We start from the raw sequence: 12,879 nt of genomic DNA on the forward strand, positions 1-12,879 counted from the left end.
CATTTAGGTCCTGGATCCATTTTGAGGTTATTTTTGTGTATGGTGTAAGATAATGTCCAGCTTCATTCTGGAGGAAATAAAAAATACATGAAGAAAAATGCATTCATTTTTCCAGCATTCATTCATTCATGTAACCTGTCCAGCTTTCTCAGCACCATTTGTTGAAGAAACTGTCTTTTCCCTTTTGGATATTCCTCCCTCCTTTGTCAAAGATCAACGGTCCATATAATCATGGGTTTATTTCTGGGCTCTCTATTCTGTTCTATTGATCTATATGTCTATTTTTGTGCCAGTACCATACTGTTTTGATTACTGCAGATTTGTGGTATAACTTGAAATCTGGAATTGTGATACCTCCGATTTTGTTCTGCTTTTTCAAGATTGCTTTGGCTAATCAGGGTCTTTTGTGGTTCCATACCAATTTTAGAATTGTTTGTTCTAGTTCTGTGAAAAAAAAATGCTGTTGGTATTTTGATAGAGATTGCATTAAATCTTTACATTGCTTTGGGTAATATGGACATTTTAACAATATTTGTTCTTCCAGTCCATGAGCATGGAACATCTTTCCATTTGTTTGTGTTGTCTTCAATTTATTTCATCAATGTTTTACAGTGTTCAGAGAACAGGACTTTCATCTCCTTGTTTAAGTTTATTCCTTGTTATTTTACTATTTCTGGTGCAATTGTAAATTGAATTGTTTTCTTAATTTCTCTTTCTGCTGCCTCATTATTATTGTGTAGAAATGCAGTGAATTTCTGTAAATTGATTTTGTATCCTGCAACCTTACTGAATTCACTTATAAGTTCTAGTAGTGTTTTGGTGGAGTCTTTAGGATTCTCTATATATAGTATCTTGTCATCTGCAAGGAATGACCGTTTTACTTCTTTCTTACCAATTTGGATGGTTTTATTTCTTTTTCCTGTCTGATTGCTGCAGCTAGGATTTCCAGCACTATGTTGAATAAAAGTGGTGAGAGTGGCCATCCTTGTCTTGTTCCTGAGCTTAGGGGAAAAATTCCGTTTCTCACCATTGAGTATGATGTTACCTGTGGATTTTTCATGTGTGGCCTTTATTATGTTGAGGTATAGTCTCTCTAAAACTACTTGGTATAGGGTTTTCACATGAATAGACATTGTACCTTATCAAATGCTTTTTTTGCATCTATTGAAATTATCATACGGTTTTTATCCTTTCTCTTACTGATGTGATGTATCATGTTGATTGATTTGTGAATACTAAATCACCCTTGCATACTGGGAATAATCTCGCTTGATTGTGGTGAATAATTTTTTAAATGTATTGTTGGATCTAGTTTGTTAATATTTTTATTGAGGACTTTTTCATCTATGTTCTTCAGAGATATTGGCCTGTTTACTCTTTTTGTTGTAGTGTCTTTATCTGCTTTTGGTTTCAGGGTATTGTTGTCCTCACAGAATGAATTTGGAAGCTTTCCTTCCTCTTCTATTTTGTGGAATAGTTTGAGACTATGTATTCACTGTTCTTTAAATATTTGTTAGAATTCACCTGTGAAGCCATCTGGTTCTGGACTTTTGTTTGTTGGGAGGTTTTTTTTTATTACAGATTCAATTTTGTTTCTGGTAATCAGTCTGTTCAAATTTTCTATTTCTTCCTGATTCAGTTTGGTAGGTTATTCGTTTCTATGAATTCATCCATTTCTTCTAGGTTGTTCAGTTTATTTCTCCACCTTCATTTCTGATTTTGTGTATTTGAGTCCTCTATTTTATTCTTTTTTTTTTTTTTTTTTGAGGAGTCTGGCTAAAGGTTTATCAATTTTGTTGATCTTTTCAAAGAACCAGCTCCTAGTTTCATTGATATGTTCTATTGTTTGTTTGTTTGTTTGTTTAGTTTCTTTTTCATTTATTTCTGCTCTAATTGTTATTATTTCCTTCATTTTATTGGTTTTTGGTTTTGTTTGTTGTTCTTTTTCTGGCTCCTTTAAAAGGATACAAAGTTACGTTGTTTATTTGAGATTTTTTTCTTACTTCTTGAGATAGATAAACTTCCTTCTTAGAATAGCTATTGATGCATCCCAAAGATTTTGCACCAGCGTTTTCATTTTCATTTTTCTTCATGTATTTTTTTTTATTTCCTCTTTGATTTCTTGCTTGAGCCGCTCCATTCATTGTGTAGTAGCATGGTATTTAACCTCCATGTATTTGAGCTCTTTCACAAGATTTTTTCTTGTTGTTGATTTCTAGTTTGATAGCACTATGGTCAGAAAAGATGCATGCTATGACTTTGATCATTTTGATTTGTTGAGACTTGTTTTGTGGCCTAATATTGATCTATTCTGGAGAACGTTCCATGAGCACTTGAAAAGAATATGTATTATGCTCTTGTAGGATGGAATGTTTTGAATCTATCTGTTCTGAATATATCATTCAAAGCCACTGTTTCTTTGTTCATTTTCTGTTTGGATGATCTGTCCAAAGTGGCATGGTAAAGTCTCCTACTATTATTGTACTACTATCAATTACTTCCTTTATGTTTGTTATTAGCTGCTTCATGTATTTGGGTGCTTCTATGTTGGATGCATAAATATTTACAATTGTTACATCTTGTGGGATTGTTCCCTTTATGATTATATAGTGTCCTCCTTTGTCTTTTGTTACTATCTTTGTTTTAAACTTTTATTTTGTCTGTTATAAGTATTGTTATCCTGGCTTTCTTTTCACATCCATTTGTATGATAAATTCTTTTCCATCCCTTCACTTTCAATCTGCATGTGTCTTTAGGTCTGAAATGAGTCTCTTGTGGGAAGCATATAGATGAATCTTGCTTTTTATCCATTCTGCCACCCTACATCTTTTGATTGGAGCATTTAGTCCATTTATATTCAAAGTGATGATTGATAGATTTATACTACTGCCATCTCATATTTGTTTTATGGTTGTTTTTATAGTTCTCTGTTCCTTTCTACTCCTGCTCTGTTCTCTCATGGTTTGACAGCTTTCTTTAGTGATATACTTGGATTTCATTTCTCTTTATTTTTTGTATATCTATTACTAGTTTTTGATTTGTGGCTATCATTAGGTTTATCTATAACCTCTTATACATGAAGCTGTCTATATTAAGTTGATATCTGTAAGTTTGAACTCATTCTTAACTCCTTTCCCTCCCAAGCTTTAGATATATATGCTGTCATACTTTCCGTCTTTTTATTTTGTGAATCCCTTGACTGATTTTTATAGATACACTTAATTTTACTGCTTTTTGCTTCTTACTTTTCTTACTACTACTTAAGGTTGTTCCTTTCTACTCTTTAACATTTCTTGTAGGGCTGGTTTAGAGGTCATGAATTCTATTAACTTTTGTTTGTCTGGGAAATTCTTTTTCTCTCCCTCTGTTCTGAATGAGAGCCTTGCTGAATAGAGTATTCTTGGCTGCAGATTTTTCTCTTTCAGCACTTTGAATATATCATGCCACTCCCTTCTGGACTGTGAAGTTTCTGCTAAAAAGTCAGTGGATAGCTTTATGGGGTTTCCCTTGTATGTAACCGTTTTCTTTTTCTTTTGGTGCTTTTAAAATTCTCTCTTTATAACTACTTTTTGCCATTTTAATTGCTATTTGTCTTGATGTGGACATTCTTGGATTGATTCTGTTGGGGACTCTGCACCTCCTGGATCTGGATTTCTGTTTCCTTCCCCAGATTTGGGAAGTTTTCAGCTCTTATTTCTTCAAATAAATGTTCTGCCCCCTTTTCTCTCTCTTCTCTTTCTGGGATCCCTATGATGCAAATGTCATTATGCTTGATGGTGTTACTGAATTCCCTATGCCCTTTGATTTTGCATTACTTTTTTCCCTCACATGTTCAGCTTGATTGGTTTCCATAACTCTGTTCTCCAGGGCTTCCTCTAGTCTACTATTTAGTTCATCTCATGTATTTTAAATTTCATTTATTAAGGACATCTCTGATTGGTTCTTTTTTGTGTTTCATATCTCTTTGATAAGGGTCATTGATATCCTCCACTCTTTTCTGAAGTCTGTGACTATCTTTATGATTCTTTCTTTAAATTCTCTATGGGGCATATTACTTATCTCTGTTTGCTTAGGTGTCTTGCAGTGATTTTGTCCTGTTCTTTCATTTGGGACATATTCTCTGTCTCCTCATTTTGTCTAACTCTCTGTGTCTGTTTCTGTGTATTAGAAAAGTCAACTACATCTCTTGTTCTTGAAAGTAGTGGCCTTATGAAGAAGAGGTCATGTAGTGCCCCACAGTGTAGTGTCCCCTGTTCACAAGAACCTGGTACTTCAGCGTTGTCTCCTATGTGTGTTGCATGTGCCCTGCTGCTGTAGCTGAGCCACTTTTTCCTTCAGTCCAGTCTTCTGCAGTGGCTCTCTTTGCCTGTTGTGGGCCGTGTTTGGTCCCTGTGCTGTTAGTGGGCCAGTCTGATGCTGCCTTGGGCTTGAGTTGAGTCAGACGAGGCATTTGCCAGAGATTTACTATCACTGAACTGAACAGTACTTTCTCTATATTGTTTCCTGAAAGCTTTCTTTGGTGGGCAGGTCGTTCTGTCAGACCAGCTGTCTGGGGCCACCGTCTGACTGGTGTGTGTGGTTCTCTTTCCCTCTCCCCAGGCCAGGAGTCACTTTGGAGTAGTGCTGGCCCATTAGGGCTGCTTGCACACTGCCAGGCTTGTGGCACCACTCTGGATGTCCTCTGGCCAAGGGTGAGAAAGGGGCGGATCCTCAAAATGGAGGGGGCAGGAGGCAAGGTGTTAGCAAGTGCTTTGCTGGTCCTTTGTGGGAGGGGACCTGCAGCAACTGGGACTGAGGTAGGTCTGGCTGGAGGGGACAGATCTGCTGAAGTGCATGGGGTGGTGGCGGTATTAGCAAGTTAGGTAGTGAGCAGTGGCAGGGCCATGCTGGTTCCTGCAGACGGCCATGTTTACGCTGGGGGTCAGGGGAGGAAATGGTGCCTGCCAGCTCTTTGGTTTCTGGACAAGTCCCCCAGTGATCTCTGCTCCTTCAGCACATACTCTGAGTTTAGCAAACAACTCTCCCTTCAGGTATTTTTCAAGATGCTGCTTCTACGCTGTATCTTCACGGGGCTGTTTATTGTACTGTCTCTTTAGGGGCAGGGACTCCGTTTCCTCAAGCCCTTTTGGCTCTCTCAGAGCTGAGCCTGCTGATTTGTAAAGTTCCAGTTTTTAAGTCTCACTAGTTAGAAGAACTTGTAAAAAGGCAGCCCCTCTGGTTTTCAAAGCCAAACATGATGGGGACTCATCTTCCCCCTGCGGGATCCCTGACATGATAGTCTGTTTCTCTCCCGTCTCTGTGTGTGCAGTGTCCCTCCCTCCCAAGGACAGCCCCGTGGGTCTGGTTAGCTCCCTACCACATCTCCGCCCTTCCTACCCTCTTCAATGTGGCCGCTTCTCTACATTTAGTTCTGGAGTTTGTTCTGCCCGATTTGGGGTTGTTTTCTGGGTTATTTACACTGATGTGAATGTTATCTAGTTGTATCCTTGGGACAAGGTGACCTTAGGGTCCTACTCTCCCATCTTTCCCAGACTCTCAATAATTGTATTCTTCCACTGGCTTATTAATATGATCAGGTGTCTTCCAGCTTAAAAGAAAAACTTCACTCCACTCTTCATCTCTCTCATCGTCTACTCTATCTTTATCCTAAACTTCACAGCCAAAATTCAGGGAATATTCTCTGTCATCTCTATGTAGGCATCCCATCCACATCCACGGCTTTAATTGTCACCAATATGCAAGTGACGGAAGTCTGTACGTTAGCCTAGATATCTTCTCTGAGCAAAAGCCCATATATGCAGACATGAAAAACCCTGGATATCTCAAGCATGTTCACATTCAACATAACCAAAAGCAAATTCACGATCTTCCCTCTCCAACCCACTCCCACCTGTTCTCTTCCAGGGTTCCCCATCTCAGACAGTGGGACCCACCTATAACCATGCAGTCGCAAGTCAGAAATGTATGCTGGGCCTCCTCCCTTTCCTCACCCACACATAACAACTAAGCTGTCTGTTTTCCTCCAAAGCATCTCTCAAATTTCTCCTCCTTTCCATTCTGCACTATTCCCACTCTGAGAAGCAAACGTCTTCATCTGAACCTTAGAGCTAGTTTACCTTAAAAACTTGTGGCTTGCTCACACCTCACTTTGGCCAACCTCCAATTCATCTTCCATACGGCAACCAGAGTGAGCTTTTCAAAACACAGATCTGATCATAGCATCCCATGCAAAAAACCCTCCGCTGGTTTCCCATGATTCTCGAGACAAGAAACGAATACTTACTATAGCTAAGGCTATCTATTTACACTCCTGCAATCCACCAAGGATTTCTCCTTGTTCACCCTGGCTTCCCTCCATCTCGCCTGACCGCTCAATTCAGGCCACAAAACCTTTCCATAGAGCCCCTTCTCTCTTTGCTAGTTACCTCCTAGCAAAGTTCAGATCTCAGTTCAGGGCTGCTTGTTTCCAAGTTAGTGACCTTTGAGCAGCTTCTGGCCTGAGCAGCACCTTTATAAGAATTAGAAGGCATCATCCCCTCTGGGCAGATGCTGTCCTACACCTGGTCCAGGGTTCCCTAAGCACAGCACAGGTTGTTCAGAAGACAAAACAGGTGCACGCAGCCACCCCGGGAGAAGCCTCCTATACTCTCATGGCCCCATCACGACGTACCTTTCCTTCACAGCGAGCATCACGTGTGGAGCGTCCCAGGTATTTGTGTGAATATTGGATTAATGCCTACATCTCCCCCCAGGTGTTAACCTTGTGAGGGTGGGAACAGCGTCTAGTCTACTCATCACTGTATCCCTAGCATCTAGCACGAAGTCTCACACAGCCTCCATAAATTCTTGGTGAACGAATGAATTAAGCTGCAACAGTGTTTAAAAATAGCATTCATATACAGTTGGAAATGATGCCTTATTCCTTGGAGATACTCTGAATCCGGACCTATAATTCATGTAACAAAGGGTCAACATTTGGTGTTAATGGTGTTTCACCTCCTCGTTAGTAACCACAAATAGGCATTTCTTCTCTGCTCACAGAACATACCTTGCCAATAAAAACTCCCGGGTCCTCCCACTATGAGGTCTCCATTCTACAAAACAGAAACAGCAACAATTGGAAAAGAAAAACAGATATTTTTTTTCTTTTTCAAGGTGACAAATCATTGGTAACAAGCATTGCTAACAATTTGCTACACGTAAAAAAGCAATTTTTAAATGAGGCCCTTGTATCTGGGTCATGCAGTTCATTTTATTTGCCTTTTTTTTTTTGCTTTCCACTATTTAGTGTGTTAGCATATTAAATAATTTTCGTTTGCCTCAATTAGCTAAGTTGAATTCTCTCCCTTGAGGATACAGAAATTCAGATTTTTGGCACTGATTCAGGTAAGCAAAATAACGTACATGTTTAATGCTGTGTAATTTAGCAGACATGGTCTTGTGAGCTTTGGCAACAAAAGAAAATATGGTTTCTATTTATCTCAAGGCCACAGTAATGCCTATTTTTTCCATACGTCTGCAACCACCCCCTTCCCCCTCTCAGAAGAGAGAGCAAACACCCCAGACTAGCAAATATAAATTTTCCCTTCTCCTTACCACCTCCTTCCATCCTCCTTCCAACTTTCAGTGGGGGGAAAAAAAAAGACAATAAAAAAAAAAAAAAAAAGGCCACAAAAGAGCAAAATTTGTATGCTGGTGAATTTTTTTCTACACTGTTTTCAAACCCACAAAATCTTGGTCCCTTATTATCTCTGTAACTTTGTGAAAGGATGTTGTGAATTTTAACACTCGTGTTAAATCTAATCAGTCAATTACAGCTAAGAGATAAAGCAATTTTTTTCTTTTTTTTTTTTTTTAGAAACACATTTCTCTCACTGAGTTGTTCAGATTTTCCATGTAAAGGATTATCATTGAGGTGGGGAGAAAGACTGTTGTTTTTCATCATATGTATTTCTGTGTTATTTTAATGTTTGTCATCTGCATCAATTGCTTTAATGAAAATAAAGAACAGCAAAAACATTTAAGGAAGTTGTCAAAACAGGCTGGATACATACCTAAAGGTTCTTTTGTTGGTGGTAGTTATTGGGGGTGGGGATGAGAGCCAGAGGCAGAGAGTAAACAAAAAGAAAAAAGAAAAAATCAAACAGATAATACAACTGCTAGAAGCTACAAGCCCAAACTAATTCAATCACCTTGAAAAAATCCAGACTAAATCCTGCTTGGCAGTAACCCTGGCCTTCGGGATCAGCATTACCTAGAGTGACCAAAATACAGAAATGTTATCACATCATCATTCCCAATATATATTTTAATAACAGCTAGGATATTTTGTTGTTTTCCTTATTGATTTCTCAACTTAAAATGATCAGGGTGCCTGGGTGGCTCAGTCGATTACGTTTCCAGCTTTGACTCAGGTCATGATCTTGCAGTTTGTGAGTTTGAGCCCTGTGTCGGGGTCTATGCTGACAGCTCAGAGCCTGGAGCCTGCTTTGGATTCTGTGTCTCCCTCTCTCTCTGGCCACCCCCCGCCCCCCCTCATGTTCTATCTCTCTCCTTCAAAAATAAATAAACATTAAAATTTTTTTTTAATTTTAATGATCAATATGTGCTTTATATTTATTTTTTTAACATCACAAAAAATTTTAATGTTTATTTTTTGAGAGAGAAAGCATGAGCAAGGAGGGGCAGAGAGGGAGAGCATGAGCGAGGGAGGGGCAGAAAGAGAGGGAGACACAGAATGCAAAGCAGGCTCCAGGCTCTGAGCTGTCAGCATAGAGCCGGATACGGGATTCAAACTCACGAACTGTGAGATCATGACCTGAGCCGAAGTCAGAGGCTTAACCAACTGAGCCACCCAGGTGCCCCACTTTATATTTACTTTTAAATTCATCATGAACAATTTATGAAATATATTTTCATAATTTATGAAACATAATTTATTTTTTTGTCCCAAATATCATCATGATTTTGTAGTAAGACCACTAGGAATAACATCCCTTGGAGTTACTACATTGGGTTTTACAAGTCATGTTTATCTAAAGAAGTAAACTCTCCTCTCACCTATGTTCTGAGTTCTGCAAGTGGCAGTAACGGGATTCTGAGTTGCCTGTGTGTTCTGCATGAAGCCACATAGGTCATTCCTAAAGAAATGCCTTGAGAAAGAGAGGGGTCAACATGGTCACCTGGGCGGAGGCTTTCTGCTGAGGGCACCCACAAGGATTCCAATTTTAATGATCTCCAAGAGGAAAGTAATTTTAAATTATTCTATTATTAGTTAGGTACCTTTGCAAATTGCATTTCTTTTTTTTTTTTTTTTTAACATTTATTTATTTTAGAGAGAGAGAGAGACAGACAGAGTGCGAGCAGGGGAGGGGCGGAGAGAGAGGGAGACACAGAACCCAAAGCAGGCTCCAGGCTCCAAGCTGTCAGCATAGAGCCGGACGCGGGGCTGGAACTCACAAACCATGAGATCATGACCTGAGCCGCAGGCAGACGCTTAACCGACTGGAATGTCTTTTGTTTTTTGCTTTCCTTTGATTAGTACTTAACTAATTCTCTAGATGCTCCCTGTATATTTTAATACACTGTTCTATTACATACACTGTATTTTTTTTCACATACACTGTATTTTTTAATGGCAATACCTCTTTTTAATTGAAATGCCGTTAATGTCTCCTGTGTTTTTTAAGCTTAGTTTTTTTTTTCAGCTTTATTGGGCTATACTTAATATACAAAAAGCTGTACATCTTAATGGATACATTTTCATGAGTGTGGACATATGCATACACCCACAAAACCATCACCAAAATCAAAGTAATAAGAATTTCTACCACCTACAAAAAATTTCTTGTGTCCCTCTGTTTGTTTGTGGTAAAAACATTTAACATGAGGTTTACTCTCTGCAATTTTTAACAACAATTTTTTTAATGTTTACTATTTTTGAGAGAGAGAGAGAGAGAGAGAGAGAGAGAGAGAGAGAGAGTGCAAGTGGGTTAGGGGCAGAGAGTGCAAGTGGGTTAGGGCCAGAATCCGAAGCAGGCTCCAGGCTCCAGAGCCCGAGGGGGGAGCAGGGGGCCTTGAATTCACAAACTGTGAGATCAGGACCTGAGCAGCAGTCGGACGCTTAACCCACCGAGCCACCCAGGCCCTGCAATTTTTTAGTGCACAACATCTTACACTGTATTTTTATAAAATTTACTCTTTATTTTAAACTATGTTTTGTGGTTTGTAGTTCTGAATGCTATAAAGTTTCCCAAAGGTTCATCTGTATAACCTCAAATGTCTGGTTACCAGTTTTCTGGAAGTTCATGTGTGTAAATACTTACATGCATCCAGAGAGATATATACGAATACCTGATATATGATTATGTAAGCCTATATCTGCAATCTCGAGTGTATTTAAGAAACGTATTTTTCTAATGTACAAACCTCTTTAGAAATCCTTTTTAAATCAAGTCTTTCTTTTCATTTTTAATATTGTAAATTATTCAAAGAAGAAATATGACCATCCTTTGAAATTATTTTGCTCCAAAACAGGAAACAAAAAATTAAAAGACAATACTAATACTTTTCATGAAACTCACTGAGAAAACAACCAACTTCAAATGTTTATTTGAAGCAGTGATCGTAACAGAATGTGAGGTAGTTTTTTTCTCTTAGGGTTATAGTTTATAAGAGCTGAAGGAATCTATCCTCCTGGAATTTCAGAGCATTTAGAAAGTTTACAATTATGTCCCAGAATGAACTCAGGATCCAGGGAATCGTGCTGATCATTCACTACTATTTGTTGGTTTTCAAAGTAAAATGGAAGGTGGTGTGTAAATCATCCCCACCTGAATTATGAATGATAATAACAGCAGGAGGCATGTCATGAATATGAATGAACAGATTAGTTCCCGGATTGCTCAGCGTATCAGTGGGGTATGTTTGTGGTACGGAATGAGCAGGAGAAGGTTCCTTAAATTCTCTTTTGAAAATAATATTGCTGATGTTCCTGTTCTGTGATACTGACCATATGCTCATGAACAAGCTGGCTTTGTGTTAATGAACTGTAAACTCCTGGGGGAAAGACAGGAAGTCAGCTCCTTGGGTGAATTTCTGGAGGAAAAAGTTTTGTAGTAAGAGAGCGGCCACGAGGAAAGTGAGAACTATTGATGTGAACCAGAGTTGAAAAGGATTCTTGGGAATTGACTTAGCAATTCTGCAATTCGACTCCATTTTTACCCGTGTCAAGCTGTTCGTTTATTTAGGAAAATAAAGAGTGAGTCAATTGGCATCATAATGTGCCCGGGCCACTCAAGACACAAGCCGACCACGAATGTTATTTTCAGATAAAGGTTCAGACTCATGGTTCAGTGCCACGTACTATACTTTAACCTGAGTTCTCTCGTTACAGAGGCACTCAGTCTAAAAGGCAGAACAAAAGGCAGTGACGGGTCTTATAAACGATCACCCTCCACATTAGCTGGAAGAGTACGGTAGATCTCCCAGGCAAGAGGACTGTGAAGGATGGACTCATCATTTCGGCTCTCATAGTTTACTGAGATGGGGAAGCATCTTTAGCACATCGGGAGAAGTAGGATATGAACAGGATTGATGAAACACATTCTCTGTTAAATCTCAGCCGTCCATTAGTTTTCTGATTTAAGTTGGGATTTTCTTTATCCCTCTACCTGACTTCTATCTTTCGCGTAATAGTAATGGCCTCTCATGGAACCAAAAAACACAACACCCTGAGCGGAACACGACTCCAAATATGCCTCTCTGGGCTCTTGCCTGTGCGTGGGACAGTCCCCCTGCCCTGCTCCAATAGCCATTTGCTAAGAGAGCCCTTCCCATGGTCCTTTCCCAAAGCTCCTCTCCCCACCCGGGCCAGGTCACTCCCTACTCTCTTGCTTTGTTATGTTTTTCATTGTTGCACTTTTCGCTATCTGCCTTTGTATTATGAATTTATTCTTTTTTAGAAGTTTTCTTTTCGTTGATATATAATTGGCATATAACATGTTATTACTAGTCCAAGGAATATAACAGAATGATTTAATACATGTATATACTACAAAATGATCACTACGGTAAATCTAGTTAACACCCAGCACTACATACAAGTATAGTTTCTTTTCTTGTGATGAGCTTTTAAGATCTACTCTCGTAGTAACTTTCAAATATACAACACAGTAGGTGCCTGGGTGGGTCAGCTGGTTAAACCTCCGATTCTTGATTTTGGCTCAGGTCATGATCTCACACTTCCTGAGATCAAGCCCCATGTCAGGCTCTGTGCTGACACCGTGGAGCCTGCTTAGATTCTCTCTCTCCTTCTCTCTCTCTGCCCCTCCCCCACGTGTGCTCTCTGTGTCTCTCAAATAAAAAATACACAATATGGTATTGTGGGTTTTTTTTTTGTTTGTTTTGCTTTGTTTATTTCAGAGAGACAGTGTGTGAGTGGGGGAGAGGGGCAGAGGGTGAGGGAGAGAATCCCAAGCAGGCTTCAAGCTCAGCACAGAGCCCAACGCAGGGCTCGATCCCACGAAGCGTGAGATCAGGATCTGAGCCAAAATCAAGAGTCAGAAACTCAACAAACTGAGCCACCCAGGCACCCTCACAATACAGTATTGTTAACCATAGTCACCTTGCTGGACATTACTTCCCCTGGACTTATTTGTCTTGTAAATGGGAATTTACGCCTTTGACCCTCTTCACCAACTCCACTCATCTCCTCACCCTGCGCCTCTGACAACCACTGATCTATTTTCTGTATCCCTGAGTTTGGAGTTTTTGTTTTTTGTTTTATTTTTCATTAGGTTCTGCGTGTAAGTGGCGTTCTTCTTTGGTATTTGTCTTTCTCCGTCCGGCTTATTTCACTTAGCATAACGCCCTCAAGGT

The 12,879-nt window shown here is 39.5% G+C and overlaps 1 protein-coding gene across 1 annotated transcript in view; it reads right to left on the reverse strand.

The window, feature by feature from the left end:
* The window catches only part of ITGA8 (integrin subunit alpha 8), a 187,662-nt gene that overhangs the window by 143,062 nt on the left and 31,721 nt on the right, over positions 1-12,879 (reverse strand). Inside the window, exons 5-6 of the mRNA XM_042991143.1 lie at positions 8,193-8,254; positions 7,049-7,094 (exon numbers count right to left, since the gene is read on the reverse strand). Of these exons, the coding sequence (XP_042847077.1) occupies positions 7,049-7,094; positions 8,193-8,254 (108 nt within the window). The remainder of the gene's footprint in view (positions 1-7,048; positions 7,095-8,192; positions 8,255-12,879) is intronic.

The sequence above is a fragment of the Panthera tigris genome, chromosome B4 (assembly GCF_018350195.1).
Source record: "Panthera tigris isolate Pti1 chromosome B4, P.tigris_Pti1_mat1.1, whole genome shotgun sequence".
NCBI lineage: Eukaryota > Metazoa > Chordata > Mammalia > Carnivora > Felidae > Panthera > Panthera tigris.